At 40.0% G+C, this 21,818-nt stretch overlaps 2 protein-coding genes across 3 annotated transcripts; one reads left to right on the forward strand and one right to left on the reverse strand.

Moving 5' to 3' along the window:
- Positions 1 to 266: 266 nt before the first annotated feature.
- Positions 267 to 1,814, reverse strand: b3galt4 (UDP-Gal:betaGlcNAc beta 1,3-galactosyltransferase, polypeptide 4). The gene has a single exon (XM_040153348.1). It carries the CDS (start codon positions 1,640 to 1,642, stop codon positions 527 to 529), a length of 1,116 nt encoding a protein of 371 aa, XP_040009282.1. The 5' UTR covers positions 1,643 to 1,814; the 3' UTR covers positions 267 to 526.
- Positions 1,815 to 5,499: 3,685 nt separating this feature from the next.
- nr2c2 (nuclear receptor subfamily 2, group C, member 2) lies at positions 5,500 to 21,685 on the forward strand. Of its 2 annotated transcripts, XM_040153346.1 has the most exons (15): positions 5,500 to 5,613; positions 9,086 to 9,170; positions 9,509 to 9,604; positions 9,834 to 10,034; positions 12,217 to 12,322; positions 12,490 to 12,669; positions 13,656 to 13,812; positions 13,930 to 14,020; positions 14,344 to 14,489; positions 15,432 to 15,609; positions 16,144 to 16,265; positions 16,422 to 16,561; positions 17,047 to 17,184; positions 17,357 to 17,462; positions 18,969 to 21,685. In XM_040153346.1, the coding sequence occupies exons 2-15, from the start codon at positions 9,111 to 9,113 to the stop codon at positions 19,141 to 19,143; spliced, it is 1,896 nt and encodes a 631-aa protein (XP_040009280.1). In that variant the 5' UTR covers positions 5,500 to 5,613; positions 9,086 to 9,110; the 3' UTR covers positions 19,144 to 21,685. The 2 variants fall into 2 exon arrangements, with proteins under 2 accessions (XP_040009280.1, XP_040009281.1); XM_040153347.1 differs by lacking the exons at positions 17,357 to 17,462; positions 18,969 to 21,685 and having other exon boundaries at positions 16,422 to 16,593; positions 17,047 to 17,178.
- The last annotated feature ends 133 nt before the right edge of the window (positions 21,686 to 21,818 follow it).

Consider the following 21,818-nt stretch of genomic DNA (forward strand, 5'->3'; position numbering starts at 1 on the left):
TATATGCATTTTGAGATTTGATATTATACTGTTTTTGGAGACATGCAGTTAAGCGTCTTATTAGACTAAGATGTACAATTTAAGTACCTGGTGATATAGCACATATATGACCGTGGCAGCTTATAGATGCCAGACGTAATGTGTTAATAGAAGTACTTGTTCTAATGTGCATTCATGACATAGACAATTGTATTTCCTCGCCATATACTATCAGCATGCCAATGTTGTTTGTGCTACATCTACAGTTTGTGTCAGTTTAATAATACAGGATGCTTTAACAGTCTAAAGATAGGTTAAAGGTTATTCTGTCCGTTCTTCATACTACCAGCTGCTCATCCCCTTTTCTGCGAAAAAAAAAAAAGCCGGTTAAATACATTTAAGTGTTTAAAAAAATAAGCTATAAAAATAAACTGACATTTTCTCAGTGCACACAGTGTAGCTTCACAATCTGAAGAGCACTTGTGCTGTTCATAGTATCGAAGTCTGGCACAGCCCCGCTGACTCCAGCTTTCCTTCTCAGTGACCCTCACAACCCCTGCTCCAGGCCCAGAGCCGACCCGAGCATAGCCCTGACTTTGCACATCCCCAGGGAAGCGCGTAGACTCAGCCAGGAGCAGGTGGGAGACGAATGAATGTCAGCCCAAAACTGCAGCATCTCCCTGGGTGGAATGTGATGGATGGACACCATGGCCTGATAGCAGCAGCGCCCATAGGGAACACCGGGACCACCAGAGAAAAGAGGGCAGTGTGAGGGGAGCACCCCAGCTGCCCGAGCACATAGACCAACAAACACATCCTCGGGGGGCAGAGGTGTGGATAAAGGTGAAGCAGAGGCTGCCAGGGAAATTTTGAGCAATGCAGAGCGGGACAGAACATAGGCTGTACCACTGCAATAGTCTGGAAAAACAGATGGAGGGTAGGCCCCTGCAGGGAGGTAGTGCTTGCTGTCGGGGTCACGGTCCGGAGCCACATGGAGATGCACCCTGCCAAGGTACAAGTCTCCTTGTTCATAGGGGTTACGGCTCTTGTTCAGGAAGTGCAGGAGGGCGCTGGGATTGAACAGGACGTCGTCATCCACTTTGGCCATGAAGTGCGCCTGAGGGCAGAACCGGCGGGCCCAGCCCAGCATGGACAGGGTCTTCAGGGTGAGGTTGGAGTAGGTGTCCAAGAACCGCCCTTGAATCAGATCTCCTCGCTCCCGGGCCTCCTCTATCAGCATCTTGGCCAGTCCCGGGTCAGAGGCCACACCCACCATGAACAGGGTCATAACACGCAGGCCCCTCACCTCCACTTCCCCTCCCCAGGTGTCCCTGATGGCTTGGCGTGCCCTCTGATTGGCAGGAGCCGAGGTAACCATGGTGATGAGGTAAGGTTTGGCACGCTGGCACACGAGCGGGCTGGGCATGAGCAAGAACTCCTCGGGTCTTGTGGGAGGCACGCTCTGCGGGGGGATGATGCCTGCGTGCGGCTCCACTACCGTGTTCATGCTCATGGAGGTGACCCATGACTCGATGAAGTCCACAAAGAGCAGAGCCAGCAGGGCTGCGCTCGCTGTCGCCGCGCAAAAGAGGGGCAAAACCCCCGGCCTGCTCCCTCGCTTTCCAAACCGGGGTTTACATACCCACAGTCCCCGTCCGACCATGACCAACCTCCGCTACAGATGCGCAGCTCCAAAGACCGCTGTGGCTGCCACAACTCCCCCGTTCCTCCCTTGCCCTCCTTCCCTTGTCTCCGCGACTAGAAGCACTGCTCTTTCATTGCGCTTCTGCGCGTCTCCTCCGCTCTCGATCTCCTCGTAGCTCCGGCTCAGGGATCCCCACCCACAGCAGCAGCAGCAGCAGCAGCAGCAGCAGCAGCAGCACGGCCGGAGGGAAGAGGATGCAGTAAAGGTTCTCTTGTGTTGATGCTGCAGCTGGGTCAGTTTTTACAAAGTGGGTTATGCAGCTGCGCAAATGAAACGGTCGATCCGGCAGCAGCCGGGGGCTATTTTTGCTCTGTAGGCTACTCCGCCTGAAAGACTCCCCAGATGCTCTGGTTATGTTCCCCCTGATGATGAGCAGCTTTGTTTTTCGTTCATCCTGCCGCGCGTTTCGTGATCGTCCTCTGGAAAAACCAGCTTACTATACACAGATCTGATTAGACATCCAAATTCACATTTGCTTAATACCGTAGCTATAAATGTGTAACCAAAGCATAAAGGTTTTCATGTTTGCCCGCACTGTATAGTCCTTTGTTTAGGCCGGTAAATAACAGCACTCCTTATCAGATGGCACTGACACGGACTCGGATTCCGATTATAGCAGCAGTGCGTGATACAAACGGAGTCCGCGAACGGCACTAAGTCAAGTGGGAAGAAGACGGACGTCCCTGTGTGAGAAAAAGCGAGACAATATGTGTCCACTCCGAACCCTGCAGTTTACCGCCGGGGGGTTGCAGCATCACATTTTCAGAAAGATTGCGACCACCGGCTCGCGTGCCGTGGAAGGTATTTAAAAAGAGGGTACATCGTTTATAGTGTATATTAGTAATGTGTCTACTTATTAATAATATTTATTCACGAATATGTAAAAAAAGAGAAAGCTTTCTTGTCATGTGACCCGAGGGTTCACAATCTGTTCAGAGAGGGCACAGCGCTCTGGTCCCTGAAGTCAAGCCGCGGGGCGCAGGACTTGGAGATGATCCATCCGTCCTCGGGCGAACATCCAACTTAAAACTAAGTTCCCCGTGGTAAATATCTGATCAGTTTTTAAATACTTATTTATTTATTCATTCATTCATTAGCTCCTTGATTTAGTATCACCGTCATTTGACTGGGAGTCTTTGCTGCACGCCTGTCCACCACCTCGGGTGGTGCCACACCTGATGGTGCAGGGCGACACGTGGTGGTCGTTTAGTGGCAATGAATGTTTTCCACCTACTAAGTATTCTGCATATGGGCATGTTTTCCTTCTTTGATTTCTTCTTCTTCTTCTTCTTCTTATTATTATTATTATCATTGTTCTAGTTCTTTTCCTTCTTTTCCTGTGTCTTTCTTTCTTTCTTTTTGTTTTGGCTGAGGTTGGACTGAAGTGTTTGTTTATTCAATATATATATATATATATATATATTCATTTGTTCTTTATTATAGGCAGCTCAAGGTCAATGTAACAAATTTACAAATAACCACAAATGCTATTATACTGTACAGGTCGGTGTTTATGTAAATACACTGCCGCCATGGTAGAGACAGAGTGGGTGGCCTCCTCACTGTTGACACAACTACCAGTAGTTCACTGCTCTAGCTCCCAAAACGGAGTGGGTAAAACATTACATGCCTGAGTGCACATCCACATATACAAGGGCGACTTATTCACCGTCCAGTGGAAATTTCATAGAAATGTCAGAGAAGGTCAAATTAGATCTGAGGCTTTACACAAGTTCCTGTAGCAAGATCTGTGAATTTGGCAGCTGATTACAATAAGGAAGTTGCATGACTAAGACACTTATTTAAATGTGATGGTCAGATGCCATCCCACCCGTAGGACATTTTGGCCTTGGTAGCGCTACCTTAGCTGTGTTTTGGTCTTTACTGCACTCAATCTTCACACAACCATGACAAATTCTACAATGTACAAGCTCTAAGTCTCCTGACTTTGTCTGTGCAAAGTATTTTAGGATACCCATTAGACATCAACAGATAATTGCACAAAACTGGTTCAGACTTGTGGCTTTGGCTCCAAAGTGTAATCAAAAGGGTTGAAGAACAGTAACCTTTTTATTTTGGGCACATTATTTTCGGTCTGGTGTACAAAAATGGGGGTGTTATATAGGTATGTGGTATGTATTATGTTACCTCTATGTTTTATATGATGCTGCTATCTTGACCAGGACCGACTGCCTCGGTGAGGCCTTTTCCTGGTTAAATAAAGTCATATAGACAGTATATTTTAATGATTGCTTTTGTTGACCTTTGTTTGCAACATGACACTTCAATTATTCAGTTGCACTGAACTCTGGAAAATCTATTGGCAAATATGCACAACAAGGGCACAGAGAGAGGAACCATGATGAAACATATTAATCATTCGTTTTGCTCATACAACATTTAACATTGAATTTTTTTAATACAATGATTGTACAGACAAAGACAAATGTAATTTCTTCTAAAGTCAAATGAACAGAAAAATATTGTATTGGTTATATTTAAATTCATGCCATAAATAAATAAATAAAATAATTTAAAAATTGAAAACAACTACAGTCATGTTGTTCTCAAAATAAAACAAAGCACGGAAAAGATTCAGTGGCGCTCATGTCACAAAGCTCAATCCAAAAGGAGTAAATATACTGAAAGAAATGAAAGTGGCTGATGCTTTACTTGTTCAGTCCAAAAAAAACATACTTGTAATGTTGTAATTAAAAACATCTACATTTATAGCATTCATAATATACAAGAACATTTGTCAAAGTCACTGTTAAGTTCTTTGTAATTAGTGCACAATTTTCCCGAGCTTTACTCTATTTCACTGAAGACAACAGACCAGAGAGACTTTAATGATAGAGAAACAATGGTTTTGAGTTTGTCTTTAATACATCCTATTTTTACCCTTTTCTTTCACCGTGTTAATGACATAATCAGTGGTGGAAAATAACTAGTAGTAGTGTACTTAAGTACGAGTAAAGTTTTGAGGTACCTGTACTTTACTTGAGTATTTCCCATTTTTTGTTACAATATATTTTTACTCAACTACATTTCAGTCTGAAATATACTTTTTACTCGACTACACTTATTTGACAGCTACAGTTACTGGTTACTTTTCATATCAGGATTGTATCAGGATTGTATGACAAGCATATAAAATGCAACACATTGTTAAGGGATTAAAGCAGTGGGTTCCAACCTTTAAAGGTTTAGATTTACTGACGACACTACAATACATCTGCAAAAATAGTACCATGTATCAAACATTGCCAGGGATAGAACGATAAAGTCCGGGTCTTATTTCCATCATCGTCCCTGGTGTTTACACAGACAACGACACACATTCAGTGTCCAACATTAAGATATTTTATTTTTATCATGTGACCTCTCACAGAAAAGCAGTGATACCCAATGACACCAAAAAAAAAAAAAAAAAAAATGCTTGGGTGTCATTCTGGACACTGTTGCAATCAACAGGCAGGTCTGCTTTAGAGAAGAATTTGATTTTTGGCACTGCAACTAACAATAACTTTGACTGTGGATTAATCGGTACCTGATTAACTGATCAACTGTTTTGTCAATAAAATGTCAAAACACTGTGAAGTATTCCCATCACAGTTTTCATTTTTCCATCGCTGCATTGGAGCCTTTGCTTAAGTAAAGGATCTGAATCCCTCTTCCACAACTGTTTATAACTTCATAACAAAGTCCCCAGACATGGTGACGTCAGTGCTGTCTGGCTCGCGCGGAGGGGGCGGGTGGGGGGCACGGGGACGCGAGAGAGGAAGGAGGAAAAAAAAAAAAAACCTCAACCATCATCAACGCGCCGGCGGTGCGGGGTCACGAACTATGACCTTTAACAGAAGAAAACCAAAACAAATATTTTATAAAATAGCAGAGCGTCCTAATTCCGCGACCGCCGTTTCCCGGAGGTAAGTCTCAGTCCCGGACTGAAAACCGTTGGAAGCTCTCTGAGATACCGGATGATAAAAAAGAGCGCAGCTAATCACCCGGCTAGCTTGTTAGCTAGCCGATGCAGAGCTCCCTTCCTGCCCGTCTCCGGCAACTCGGGATCCGGGCAAGGACGCTGGGCTACGCGGATGTTCTTTACCGACAATTAAACTAATTGTGGACATGTGGCAACCCTGTCGACTTAACTTGAATGAATCTATGCATGCCAAAATGACAAATCCAGGGGGAGAGACGGGTAGAGTCGACTCTTGGTGCAGCCCTTGTTTGGTTTACTCATACTAAGCTAGCGTTAGCTCAAACAGCTAGCATTGGAAAGATGTAGCTGATGCAGATGAACTCGACCCTTTTACCTTTGCCATCCCGGGGACAGGAGTGGGCTGAAACAGCTATGACTTTATTTACCAAAGCTGCATTTTTACGTATACTACCAACACACGAACATTCGGCCACTGCACTGTCTGGGAAGAAAATGTCACTAATATATTTATCATAAGGATTCGTCTCCAGTGTTATTGGCTGACTGCCAGATTCTCCATTTTGTTCTGTATTGTGATGCGTTATGGGAAGGAGTTATCGATGGACATTGTGTTGCGCCAATCAGTAAAAAAAAAATATGAAGCCGCATGCCGCCCCCTTAGGTCCCTGAGCTTGTAGAGCACTGCAGGCACATTAATCAGTTTTCACCAATGCTGTTGGTGTATTGTTTCATATAATCCCAGATAAAAAACGAAAGAGAAAAAAATGGAAAGTCCAGAGAGGTGAATGATGGAAGGAGTAAATACTATTAGGGCTGAAACGATTTGTCAGTTAACTGATTAGTTGATTGACAGAAAAATAATTGGCAACTCTTCTCATAATCTGTTAATCCCTTGAGTAAGATAATGCAAAGCAAAGATAATGAAACATTCTCAAACATTCTTGTTTCAGCCTCTCAAATATGAGGATTTTCTGCTTTTCTTTGACACATATTGTACACATAGATACTGAATATCTATGGTTTTGCACTGTTGGGTGGCTAAAACAAGACATTTGAAAGCACCACCTTTTTAGTCAATAAAATCAGCATAAACAATGATGTAAATAATTGTTAAGCGCTACCCTAGATGCAATCACCTTATCCTGCCAAGGAAGATGCCAAAATGCAGTGTGGTGATGGGTGGCTAATACACAGGTTTTCAAACTGTGTAGGGGTGATATTTATTGCCCTTATTTTGACAATGTAAGGGTTGTATTAAATTTAAATTGTATTGAAATGGGATGGATGCAAAAATTTGGGTGCCCCTGTGCAAATTACATATTTTGTTGATTTTTTCAAAGTGAAGATAAGTAAATACAACCCCTATAATAAACAGGCTCATTTTTAAAATGTCTTTCTCAAATGTTAATGCACTATTACTTTTAAAAATAGAAAAAAGTTAAACAGTAATTATGGCAGAAGTTTGTGCACACTGTGTCAAGTGGCACAGGAAGCATGGCACAGATAAAGGGAAGTGAATATGAACAGATTTGTGTAGAAGTCATTCAGTCACTCTAGAAAGGGAAGCTGACAAGGGGCAGCAGACTTCTAAAACAGAACAGTGACTCAAAGCCGACCTCAAAATCCACCACTAAGCTTTTGGAACGGCACTTATAGTCCCCTGACTTGAACATCAAGTCACAACATTGGAAAATCTATGGGATGGTCTCGTAGATATTTGTAGGATGTCTTGTATGCAAGACAGCCTACAAATATCTCAGAACCTGAGGTGAAGTGAAGAGTGGGTAAAAATTCCTAAATATAAGAATAGAAAGACTCTTAGCTGGCTACAACAAGTTTGCAAGCTGTGATATCTGCGAAGAGGGGGAGGGTCACTAAGAACTGACTTAGTAGGGTGCCCACATTTTTGCACATGCCACAATTTCTGTTTCTTTTTTTTAAGTTAAGGAATTAAAAAGTAATAGTCCATTGACATTTGAAGAATAGCTCATTATTAATGTCTGTTTGCTGCAGGGGTTGTATTTACTTCTTTTCACTTCACAAATCAATAAAATAAGTAATTTGCCAAGGGTTGGCCAAGCTTTTGCATACAGTAGTATAGACAGTACTTCAATACAGTTTTTGTGCACTTTTTTGACGCACTTCTGTCATTTATGTTTAAAGATTGCAAAGGCAGGAAGGTTATGATCACAACTCCAACTGTTTTCCCCTAACCTTTAATCATTTCTGGTTCTTTTCACATAGTTCTCTTGGCTTTTCACTGTCACATAGGAAGCACCGTTTGCAAAACATTTAACAAAAGTATAGACACTGAATTCAGATTTCATCTGAGAGTTTTCTGCTTGCAGTACTCTCAATGTTGTCTCCAATGAAAAGGAATCTTTTTCTGAGGTGTCACCTCATTCTCTATGTGTGAATATGCAGAGATACAAAACGTTTGACTTAATAATCAGTATGAAATCACTTGTAAAAGAACAGGTGGTTTCCTGCGGCACGAAACCATGTTGGTTTCCTGCTGTTTGCTGAAGAAAATGGAAGCAAAGAGAGTAGGGAGAGCAGCTGTGAGGTAGGATGTAGTGTATATAAAAGGTGATACACTTCTATGGAGGGACATCATTTGTCCACTGGTGTTACAGTATCATATTAGAAAATGTGAGGATCCCACAGACTATAGTGCAGTCTGGTTATCAGTGTTCTCTCTCCTTCAGTGAAACACATATCTCATGTTCAGGTCACAGTCACATTGCATTGTCCTGTGATGATATCACTGTAGTCATGCCAAGACTGGATTTGTCACGCAAACTTTTTTGTTTAAGGGTTCTGTCCATGGAGAATACTTCAGTAGTTGTGATCTGGATGAAAAATGTAAAAAAAAAAAAAAACAGATATGGATCAAGAGACAGACTGGTAAAAATATTTTTTCAAACCTGCAACAACTGTTTTATTTTGTTTGTTTGTTTTGTTTTTGTCATTGGATACATTTTTATTGCGAAAAATATAGATTATAACAGCTTTAATTTATTTTCAGTTTTGCGTTAAAAAAGAATGTTGTTTTTCATTTTTCTGTCTTGAATGTAGAGTTTTTTTGTGACAGCCTTTTTATTTTTAGACACCAGTATGTCACGTTGATGATTGCATGAAGAGTTTTGAGAAGTTTCTGGAGCATGCATTTGGTGTTTTGCAAATGGAAGCACAATTTTGGTGTTTGTGTCAGTACCTCTCATAATTGATCATATGTTTCTAACAATAAATAAGAACAATGTAATCCAAGCCAAGGCAAGTCACATAAATCAGACAAAATGTCCCTACTAAATCAGAACTTTTAATTTTAATGTCATAATGCATCTTCTATGATGCTCCAGCATTAACATTATATTTATAAAAATGTCAGAGTGTTATCCTGCTGTTCCGTGACGGTTCTGGTTGATTAATGTCTGTGGCATCTTTCCAAACAGACCTCACTAATGACCTTACATCATCATGACAACCAACCTGAATCTGCTCTCTCAGCAGAAAGTGGATTCTGAGCACGAGGCAGAGGTGAGTGTACAGAGTGAGAGTGTCATGATGTACAGTTTCCTGGCTGTCTGAGTTGTTCCATATAAAGCCATATGAAGTATTTCTTTTTTTTTTAACAAAAAAAACTGTCGTGCTACTCTCTCTGGCTGTGTGGTTAGTAAAAGCTGCCTTTATTTGTTGCCATAGAGACATAACCTCTCCAGACAGTTCCCTGTTGTATTTTTGTAAAAGTGTTTTATAATAACATTTATATGCTTTACATACACTCGATTGAAATATATTTGTGTTGCAAACATATTGATTGTATTGATTGCAATTTGCACGTGTTTAACTGTGTTAAAATGTTTTAAAAATTGTAGGTGTCATCCTCTCCATCAGACTCAGTGATGAGTGAGTCTCCACAGCGCTTTCAGGTCATCTCCACTGAGCCTGCCGTAACACCACAGCGTATACAGGTAACCGCTGTACTCTTTATTTGGCTTCAGAGAGTGTGACATTGCTCCTACCTGATGTTGTTCTCTTTTGGTGCATTAGCAGCAGCAGTTAACAAGTTGACATGTGACTAAGCTCTCCCATCTTCAATGTCACTCTCTTCTCTTTTTTTTGTTCAACCACCATTGGTGTATGTTCATTTCCATCTCCCTCACTTTGTGTCTCTCCTTCTTCTATCTCGATTACCCTCAGATTGTAACTGACCAGCAGACAGGTCAGAAGATCCAGATAGTAACAGCGATGAACCCGTCCAGTGCTCCTAAGCAGCAGTTCATTCTAACTACGGCAGACGGCTCAGGGGCAGGCAAGGTTATCCTGGCCTCTCCAGACAGCCACAACACTAAGCAACTCATCTTCACTGCTGCAGACAGCCTGATGCCAGGAAGGATACAGGTACAGTTTTACCCCTGGTACATAGTGTGATGATGCTATTGGCAATATTGTGGTCTTGATATTTGTCACTACTAGTATCCCAAAGGTGAATGTACAGTCTATAACTCATATATCCATGTCTTTATTGTCTATCTATCTATCTATCTATCTATCTATCTATCTATCTATCTATCTATCTATCTATCTATCTATCTATCTCTCCATCCATCCACAAAAATTCAAACAAATTCATCCATGTTTAAGGTATTCGTTATTGATTTCTCATGGACAAAGATCATCAAATTCCTCTTTATTGAAATATGATGAAATATATTCATATATGAATATGATATATATTCCATTTGACCACACAATTTTCCAACTGTTAAGCTGCCCTAATAGCAGTTTAACTTTAAATGTAAATGTTTGCTGTAACATGATTACATTCAAAATGCAACTTGTTACACAAATAAGTATCCGTGCAGCATGGAGGTTTGGGTATGTTAAATAAAACTAAGACATTTGTAGAAATCAATATGGTGTTTTTTTTTTTTTTTGGAGTCATTTTCACCTAAAACCTTTGTAGTGTTTTGAAATATCAATTCCATAAGTGTTAAATGAAACATACTGTATTTTTTAGTGTTGACTGTTAACACTACGAAAGAGTTCAAATTAATTGGTGACAGCATATATTGTATTGTATTGTATATGTATTTTACTCTACATGGGATTCGTACAATAAATCATCGTAATTTGCATTGTCACTGATGGTTGCAGAGCATTTGTAATACTAATGCATTGCCATTAATTTATGATTTCACAGTGCAATATTCCATGATGTCAAATTCCTGTGACACAATCCATAACACAATTGTAATATCGTAGAACCCTCTGTCAGTTGGATGGTTGTGTAGGGTTTAATGTAGTAGGTTTGTCTAGGTTTGTATTTTCGATTATTGTCAAGAACCGTTCCTCCAAATAACACTACTACAAAATATTGCTACACAGGACTTTTATTTTGAATTTTTTGTAGGGGGACTTTTTTTTTTTTTAAAGTCGATGGATGGGGGGCAATTTACGGTGTGTATTTCACCTGAACTTAATTTTCCTTCCTGTGGAACATGAAGACATAGCACTTTGCCACTGGGCCACTCAGCAGCTTCATTAAACAGTGTTTAATAAGGCTACTGAGCCACTGAGACTTTGGAGTCTTGGTGGATTGTGGACTCTTTCTCCTGCCTCTTCTTGTTCTTCTTCCTCAAACCCAGGAAGTGCCAGATTCTTATTTTTTTTTCTGTGGATGGCCTGACTGCCCTCTTGGTCAACCTTGAGTTTGGTGACAAGCTCGAGGTTGGTTGAGGTGAGTTCCTCCAGTTTTGCTTTCAGGCCTTCTTGCTCCTCAGTCCCTGGATCAGCTCCAGATCCTTTCTCACTCTGTCAACATGAGACCTGTTTCTCGAGTTGGTACTGATGGGTGTCTTTTTGTTGCTGCAACTGCTCACTTAGCTCCAGTATCCAGGTCTGCTCCTTCTAGATCTCGGTGATAAGATGCTCTACCTGTTTTTACAGACACCTTATCTCCTTAGTCTATGTCTCCAGCCTAGTAGAGAGCTCACATTCTCCTCCTGACAGGCATTATTTTGCTCTGTTTTCTGGAGGTGAGCCTTCAACACCTCGACCTGGGTACCTAGAGCCTAGTTTTCTATTTCACGGCCTTTCAGCTGCTCAGCCCTTCTTGGAGCCAAAGGCTGATAGAATCGCTCTAAAGGTCATTGTTATCGCTATCAGTGGTATTTTCTCATTGTCTGTTCAAAGATTTCTATCTCTCAGATTGGTGTGTCACTTCTTGAGATATCTGAAATAAAAAATTTCTGTCTGAGCAGTTGCTGTTGTATGCAAGACCGCCCTTGTTGTGTCTCAATTCAAAAGAAAACATGATCATCATGGTAACAGCAAGTGCAGTTTCAAATAAATGGAGAAAACTCTGTTCACTGTCAACACTGCATGTGTTTGGGTCCTCAGCAATACACCTGCAAAGTTTGAGGTTGATCAAATGAGCGGTTGTTCAGAAAGTAGATATACAGACAGACAGACACAAAGATTCTTCCATTTATGGTCAGAATTTCAGACATTGTTATAAGTATGATACAGACATTAAGGTGAGACACAGACTAAGTGGCCTGTGTTTGACTTTGCTTTTCAGATCGTCACAGATCCAGTGTCAATGGAACGGTTGTTAGGGCAGTCGGGGGACTTGAGCCGACCGCAGCCAGTGGAGTACTGTGTGGTATGTGGGGACAAGGCTTCAGGTACTAAAGCTTATAACTGCATTACCTGAAGATGTGATCTTTTGTATGTCTTTTGACTGATGCATCCTGATGTCAAATCCAATAGCACTGTATGTTTAGCTTCACAGTGTCAGCAATCTCACCCACGCACACACAGTGACTCAGACACTAGTTTTCTCTGTGTTCAGGACGTCACTATGGAGCAGTCAGTTGTGAGGGATGTAAAGGCTTCTTTAAGCGGAGCGTGAGGAAGAACCTGACCTACAGCTGCCGCAGCAAACAGGACTGCATCATCAACAAACACCACCGCAATCGCTGCCAGTTCTGTCGGTTGCGGAAATGCCTTAACATGGGGATGAAGACTGAGTGTGAGTTTGCATCCTAATCCATTACACAATACATGGAGAAAAAAATACAGTTCCTCTCCGAAAAACAGGTCAGGTTTTATCTTGGTATCTGTTCGAAAAATCTTGATAACAGTTAACTAAGCTCCCCTAAAAAATCCTTAGAAGGTATTAAAAAGTCTTGTGTTTTATCTACAAAGGTCTTGAATATTTTTTCCTGCCTGCCGTAGACAGTAACTTAGGTTATAATTTTTTTTTTTTTTTAATGTTTGCTTCCTGTTGGGAGACATCATGCATCTATAACCTACAAATGAGACTACTTGTGACAGTGGATTATTTACGCAATAGGCTTTCACTCATCATCATCAGATCTGTAGCCATACTGTGACTCTTGCTAGCTACAGTGACGAGGAACTGTAATTAATTAATTGATCAATTAATTTATATATTTAATTGTTTAATCCATCCATCAATTTTCTGCCACAGAAAGCTCATGTTAATAAATTAATTTTATTACTGGAAATTATTGTTATATATAGCTGGGAAGTACTGAATAAAATGTGATATAAAAGTCAATAAATTAATATATTCATTAAATAGTTGTAAACCTTATTATCCCTATTGGTTTCCTGACATTATTTGACCACTACAAACATGAAAAAGGCATTAAATTGCATTCTCTGTTGTTTTAAAAAAGTCTTGAAAAGTCTAAAATCTAACTTGGTGAATACTGCAGAAACACCCTGATAATGCCATTTAACCAATTAAAATGAAAGGACCTTGTGTCTGCAGCAACACTGAAGTGTCCTTCAGCAAGACACTGAATTTCTAGTAGAATCTGCAATTTCCCTTTGGGATTATTACTCTGTCTGTCTATCTATGGTGATGTGCGTTTGAGGGAGCGACCAAAAAGAACATTCCTCTGGGATCAATTTTATTATTATAACCTTTCACTTATAACCATTAGAAAAGAGGTAATTTGGGTTTGTCTGCTTATTGTTTGTCCTCAGCTGTCCAGAGTGAGAGAAAACCCATCGATATAGTGCCCAGAGAGAAGCATGCCAACTGTGCTGCCTCCACCCAAAAGATCTACATTCGTAAAGACCTAAATAGTCCGCTCATCGCCACACCAACCTTTATCTCTGATACAGAGACAGATGGCTCCAGGTCAGTGGGAATCAGGACTTCACACAAACCTCAGGCTTGGGCTCTATGCTTTGTTCTATTTCTCAGCTATTGATGTTATGTGAACTGGATTTTGATGATGCTCTGTGTCATGTGCAGATCCAGCCTGCTGGAGCAGGGGATGCTGGTTAACATCCAGCAGCCAGTCATCCAAAGTGATGGAACTTTGCTGCTGGCCTCTGACTCAAAGGTACGTATGTCTCTGCAGATACAGTAAATATAACATCTGTCTACTCTGGTCTGCTGCCTTTTTCCTTGTGCTATTTGTAATATAAGTACCATTTACAATTTTGCTCAGAAAACTGTATGCCAGATTAGATTTTACTGTTTTCCACTGATTTAGAGTAGATTCAGTCTTCATTTAGCCTTTCAATGTATTTTAAAAAGCATTTGACATACCTTTTCATCGCATGACAATAATTCTTGAATATTTTGTGTCTAGAATGGATCAAATGGCAAGCGATCTTGGCCTACATGATGTAAAATTACCTGCATTGTTTCTTTTGTCTTCAGATTGAGTCTGGGCATGGGGATTTGGGGACACTAGCCAATGTGGTGACATCACTGGCCAACCTGAGTGACTCATTGAAAGAAAACATAAACAATGGGGACACCTCAGACGGCCAACATGAGGAGCAATCTGCCAGCGAGATAACACGGTCAGTCAGCAGTGCACAGAGAGGAGGGGAATGTGTTTGTCAGAGGTATCAGCAATGTTTCATCACTCACTTTAACAGGCCCTCTGCAATTTCTTTTTTTTTTTTCTTAGGTCTGACTCGGCATCACGTTATAAGTTAGTGGCCTCTATAGAAGCAGAGTATTTAAAAGGGGACATGTTTGTCTCTACTACAAAAAAAGTTAAAATGACAGATGCAACAAGGAATTCCTCAAGGGTTGCCTTCTTACTTGTGTTTTCAGGTGTAATGTATTCTGTATAATTAATTTAAAAAAAAGTTCAAGTTAATGAAGTATCATTTTACCCATTTAGAAGGCCACAGTTAACCAACTCAAACTGGCATTCAGATTTTTTAAAAATGAGGGGGTATATAAATAAAAAAAATATAAATGTATACATTTACCTTATTTTTCTTTTTGATATTTAGCAAATATTTAATGCAAGTCATTTGCATAAAGTTTTGGGTTGTAACATCTGCAATGATTTTACCACTAATATTACTCTGGGCAGTTTAGATAGTAATATATAGATTATCTTGTATTTTCAATTTAGTCATTTTGTTTTTCTCATTTTATTTACATGATAAAATTTTATTTTGATTAGTTATTAGTTTGAGTTTCATTGTTTATTTACACAGCAAAACCACCAAAGAAGGTGCTGGATGCTAAGTAAAGAGTGACTGAAAGCTTAGATTATACACTTGATGCAAAGAAAATAAGTGTGGGGATGTTTGTACCTTTTTTTGTCACTCAGGTATGCATAAAATGATGTGTATACAAGAAAGAAACATATATTTATGTTGCAGACTTCAATTTTAAATCAGTGAATTAAAATTTGTGTGTGTGTGTGTGTGTGTGTGTGTGTGTGTGTGTGTGTGTGTGTGTGTGTGTGTGTGTGTGTGTGTGTGTGTGTGTGTTGTGAAAAGTGCCTTTGACACCCTGGCCAAAGTCTTCAACCCACCTGAAGTAGCGGTCGGACAGAGTCTGGCAGATAAGTCGCAGTGTGTCGGTGGAACAACGATCCAGCTGATTGGTCGAGACCAGGAGACCCCAATCATTGAGGTGGAGGGACCACTGCTCACTGACAGCCATGTTGGCTTTAAGGTGGGTGGAGTCAACTCATAAAGCTAATGGCCAAAATAACTGACACACTTGTTGAAGATCCTAAGAGAATTCAAGGCATGGCTAAAGTCTTTACTCACACGAGTATAATGCCAAAGAGAAGAGCAATACATACATGTATGTATATTGACCACACAGTGGTGTATAACTCTGTTAAAACATAGTTTTATCGTTTTTTTTAAGTTTTGTTTTTTTTTTTGATTGGCGTTTTTTTATTTGATAGTAGTAGTAAAATTAGAGACAGGAAATGTGGGGAGAAACCCCTTCTCTCTTCCCACATTTCCAGTCTATGGTATGCAATGAGTGTCCTTTGGGCAGTAGTCAAATTGTTGACGTTGCAGTTGCAGTATGCTCCTTAAACCTTGTGGTACCATGGGCGCCCCAATTAAGAGATTTTTTTATTTTCCTAGGCATTCATCTGTTGGTAGTCATTTATCAGATACTTTTAAAATATTTTTTTTTCCCTGAATATCATTTACTGTGTCCTCCATCTCTAACTTTGCTTCTTTCCTCTAGCTGACCATGCCCAACCCCATGCCAGAGTATCTGAATGTTCACTACATCTGTGAGTCGGCATCAAGGCTTCTCTTTCTCTCCATGCACTGGGCACGCTCAATCCCTGCCTTCTCAGCTCTCGGGTGAGAATGTATATTACACATGAAGGCTTAAATTACACTCTAGGGAAATAACATGCAAGCTCGTATCTATTTACAGTATATAATCTTGTGAAGTCTACAGGAATGCTATCTCTAAGCTCGCACCCGTCTTTCCTTCTTTGTCTCTGTCTTTTTCAGTCAGGAGGCAAACACCAGTCTGGTGCGAGCCTGCTGGAATGAGCTGTTCACTCTGGGTCTTGCTCAGTGCGCTCATGTGATGAACCTGTCGACCATCCTCGCTGCCATCATTAACCACCTTCAGAGCAGCATCCAGGATGGTATGGACCGCAGACCTCGTCATCACTTCACAGTAGGACAAACGCATATAAACAGGAGAGAAGAAATGTGATATTTAAAGTTGTTACTGTAACAGAATAGGCCTAAAGAATAGAAAAACTGCTGGTGAGATAAGTTTTCTCCCATTGCTTCACTCAATTGTCAGGCACTTTTGACATCGTTGCCATTGTTGAATACATAATGATGAAACTTTGAGATATTATGTGTTTTACCACCCTGCTGTTACATTTCCAGGATTACATTTATAAGCCCGAGTTAGCACGATTCCTTTATTTGTCCATATGTCATACATGACAGCTCAGATACCAGATAGAATTTCGACGTAAATTGGAGAATATATGCATCTCCCATCTGCTGTCTTATTGGCTTAATGAGGCAGTTATGCATTATGTCAAAACAAACAACTAAAAAAATAAGTAAATTACAGATGTTGATACATTAAACTGGGCATTTTCTTCCATCTCAGACAAACTTTCAGGGGAGAGGGTGAAGCAGGTGATGGAGCATATCTGGAAGTTTCAGGAGTTCTGTAACAGCATGACGAGGTTGGAGACTGACAGCTACGAATATGCCTACCTGAAGGCTATAGTGTTGTTCAGCCCTGGTGAGTCTGCTAAGAGGAGTGTCTGATTTTCATAATCAATGTAGCGATAGACATTATAACTGTTAAAAGTCAAAGGAAAGGAGCACCATAGAAGAGTGACTGAAATTTGAATAAACAACCTGTATTTGCATTTGTATTTTGTGGAGTGATAGTTGTGTGTTTGACTCATCAGATCACCCGGGTGTGGACAGCAGCGGGCAGATTGAGAAGTTCCAGGAGAAAGCTCTGATGGAGCTGCAGGACTACGTGCAGAAAACCTATCCAGATGACACATACAGGTACATTTTACCTCCAATCTAATCAGGCAGCACAGCCTCCTCCCCTCATTTCAAAGCAGTAACACATAGTGAATTAGGTTTCTAAGGTAGAAAGTGATTCCACATTATTTGTTGTAAAATCTTCACAATAATACTTTTACTTTATTAATTAATTACTGCCTAATTGGCAAGCTGAAATCATTCCTCTATACCTTGACAGAGTACGGTAAAGCACAGCAGTGCCAGGATCAAAAAATGACTGACGGTGGGCCACTCTTCTAGTGGCATATGTTGATTCTTTGTGATATGTACTGTCGGTTTTTGGAATGACACTGCTGTTCGACCAACTTAAGCCACTTAGAAACTGTATATCACTCATGTTCCGCCAACAGATACCACTTCTCAAAGGCATGGACCAGTTTTTATTGACATATGCCACTGTTTCACTGGAACAGCAGCATAAAGGGTATGGCACTCTCTTTTTTAGTGTCATATGCCACATACCACTCCCGGCCCATGACAGTTGTTACTGCTGTATGTTGTTGCTATGATAACAGTATGTCTACTACATGGTATATCACTGCTGTTCCACTGACGTATAGCAGTTTTTGCATTAAATAAATGAATATATAAAGATGAAGCCCAATATCACAAATCACAAATTTGTGATTTTCCAGGATGGACAGACATGTTGTAAATGAAGATGAAGAAAAAGATCTGGGAGGATGTCAAGACATAGATAGGACCTGAGCCACACAACCTCTCTGCCATGAAGACATACTGCCCATGGGCATATAGCTAGCCAGTGGTACATCAGTGACATACTGCTTTCATGTGCCATATGTCACGGCACAGGCAGTACTGGTAAACTGATTTGTATTGAGCCTTATGGCTGCACCAGCTGCAAACAGGCCGTACATACGAGAAATGCCTTCAGTTGCCAGTCAACAAGAAAAGGATGCAGGCCTTACCTGAAGCCATTGCTCGACTGGCTGTCTTATGTGGCTCCAATTGTGCCTTGCACTTTTGCTCACTTGACTACATGGTTGGGCCAGCCCACCCCGGTTCTTTTCTCTTTTAATCAACTGTTCATTGAGTTGAATTTGTTTAGTTTGACAAATAAACGCAGAAAAAAAGTAAACCACAAGACTTCAGGGATGAGGCTTATCATGCTTTATTCATCACAGTCTCAACGAAAAGTTACTCTTTACTTTCATCTGTGGCACGCCACTCATGCGTCCACTCTCATGGACACATGAGAATCTATAAATGATTCTCAAGCATCTCTACTCTCACTTTCTGCCCTAGTGTTGGTATCATCAGCCGCTTTTCGATCTTGGCATTATTACGGTTATAGAGGATTTAAGTGTCTGGCTAACGGACAAAAATTTGGCTCTTGAAAACCATGACTGACACTGAGGAAAAAGACAAGGAGCTTATAAGAACATCTTATTTGCAAATAAACAAGCAACCGAGTAAGAACAAAATATCAGGATGACTGGAGCTGTTGTATGTTTGCCTCCCCAGGCTGACCCGTATCCTGACTCGTCTCCCCGCCCTGCGCCTCATGAACTCAAGTATCACCGAGGAGCTCTTCTTCACTGGCTTAATAGGTAACGTCTCTATTGACAGCATCATTCCCTACATCCTCAAGATGGAGACGGCCGAGTATAACAGCCAGGACTCTGACCCTACAGAATGACGCGCCAGCACTTCAGCACTCAGAACTGTTGATTTAAAGGTGGTACTCTCTTTGTCACTCAAAGGGTTTTGCTGTTGAACCCCAGTCCAAAAGCCTGCAGCAGCCCCTTGTTTTCTAACAATGCATGATGCAAAGTCATTCAGGTATCCCTGGTAGATTTAGATAATCTGGCATTGGAGAGCCAGGGTGACCCTTGGAATGTCCCATGGAGCTGATGCAGTGTGGAAATCTTGAGATTCTGACCTAAACTCAGCCGCTCTGTATTAAATGAAAAAGGAATTCTCTGCAGCTGCAACTAGCTCACTTCAAGCTCATTACATGTGAACTTCACCCACTGGCCTAAGCCTTTCAAATTGTTGTAGTCTTATCTTTGCCTCACCATGCTTTCATGATGATCACATACATAATTTGCAGATATCGGATGAGGATGTATTAACAAACACAGTCCAGAATCTGAGTATCACAAACAGAAATTTTATAAGTGTAATTGGAATTTTTTGTATTTAAAAAGTTTGATCTTAAAACTTAAGTAAATCTGAGTATTTACTTCAAAAGTGTACTTGGAGCTGTAAAGTATTTATTTAGTTTGGCTTTTGCAAGCATTGTCACAGTACAATCCTGTATGGGTAATGACTGTGCTGTTAAATTGAGAAATCAGGCTTTAACAAAGACTCAGTATAATTTATTTGTAATTATTTAAACTTTGAAAATAACACAATTGACATGAATGAACAGTTCTTTACTCTAATTAAATCTAAATAATAGTTGGAAAGAGGACTTCAGTCAGGTGCATGAGCTAACTCAAAGCTCAATCCTTAATTTGCAGTAGAAGTATTCATATGCACTGGCTATCACACCGTTCATAGCTCATTACAACGAGACAAATGTCTGATTTTATCCTGTCTTTCAGTTTTAATTTACATTCATTTCATTAAGCCAAATTAGCCAGTTAAACTGACCACATGTCCTTTTTTATACTGAATGACATTTCCGAAAGTCTAAGTTTGGGAGTGTTTTTATGTTTAGGTACACTTATTTTTCTGGGTTATCATGAATATGTTGCTATTATAAACCGTGCAATCACCTCATCACTTTTCCCTTAATGACAATCAGTTATATGTTATTTCCTTCTGTCGTATTAGCATCACATCTATTCTTCTCAATCTGCATTTTCTATGTGTATTTATCAGCGGCAAGTATTTCTTCAAGAATTAGATTATCATAAAAATTTTGGGTTCAGAAATGTTACTTATGTGTAGCTATGCTACTGTTTTTGTACTTGTGTTTTGCATTTGTATTCTGCTAAGTGCACATCAATCAGCTTTTGTGGCGTTCCACTGAATTGATGCTGACTGAAACTTTGTGTTTTGTATGTTTTCTAAAAACTTTAATTTGTTGTAAACAAATTTGCTTGTTGCATACTAAGTGTACTTAAAGTACTTTTGGGCAGGTTTCCCTGATTTAAAAGAAAAAAAAAAACAAAAAAAAAAACGAGATCTTCTGGGAAGTCAATCTCAAGTGCATCAGTGTCTTAAAGACCATATGACGATATGCATTGGCTTACCCACTTGTATAATGGTTCAGCATCCACAGTAACATGAATGATAACGGGGATGTAAAGAAGTTAACAATGATTATGTCTTCTGAAAATAATGCCAATTGTAATAATTGGGTTTAAAACCCATACAGACTGTTTGTAAAGGCACTGGTGTGAAATGACCTTTTACATGTAATTTCATTAAAATGAGTGCATGTTGTTTTTAAAAGCGGGGTTTTATAATCTTGACGCTGTCTGCCCTAATAAGGAGCATTGTTATAATTTTTATAGTGCATTGCAGTGCATGAAGAAGTTGCTTAAGTGCATTTTATTAAATGCTGTATGAAAAATGTTGATTTAAATGTTGTGGCTTTTAAATATCTACCAGGAGCAGCTCCCACATTAGAGGATATCAGAGCAATTTTTTTTTTTTCAGCTTTCTGGATCGAGTATCCCATGGTTCAAATTTTATACAATGTAAATATTTTCTGCGCATGTAAAATGTATTTCTTCAAACATTGAGATTGAGAAACTCAAACATTCATGTTTTTGCTCAAGTTCGTCACAACCCTACATTTCTACCTCACACCAATGAAGATATAAAACAAGTGTATTAACGACTGAGCTCCTGTATCAGCATTCCAGTCTCTGGGGCCGGCTTCTCTGAAGCCACATATTATAAAAGAAATAAACAATTATTCACGAAATATGACGACTTGAGTCTGTTCATATTGGGGACTGAGGATGAGAGGAGTGTTTCTGGCAGATCTCAGTCAATACCTGGACATTACAGCTAAAGTGAAACTGTCTATGCACAGTGAGAGTTTTTGGTGTCTGCAGAAATATTATACTAGTTTTTTTTATAGAACTAGCATATAGTCCATTTTATGTTATGGTATTACCGGTCAGGTTTAAAGCTCAAGTCCTTGGTCTGAGCAAGAACACTGGGAAGATTCCGGGAATTTGTCCTTTATCAGTTAAGTTTATTTAAGGGCAACTATTGGAGGATAGATAGAAGGGAAGGGAGGCCCTCAAATAACTGGATTTTTTTTTTTTTTTTTACCAGTCGTGCGGTTGTAAGCATTTAAAATTACATGTGTTTGTTTGCTTGTAGTTTATTAACTAAGGTGTTTATGCT

Source organism: Xiphias gladius, chromosome 18, assembly GCF_016859285.1.
Source record: "Xiphias gladius isolate SHS-SW01 ecotype Sanya breed wild chromosome 18, ASM1685928v1, whole genome shotgun sequence".
Taxonomy (NCBI): Eukaryota; Metazoa; Chordata; class Actinopteri; order Istiophoriformes; family Xiphiidae; genus Xiphias; species Xiphias gladius.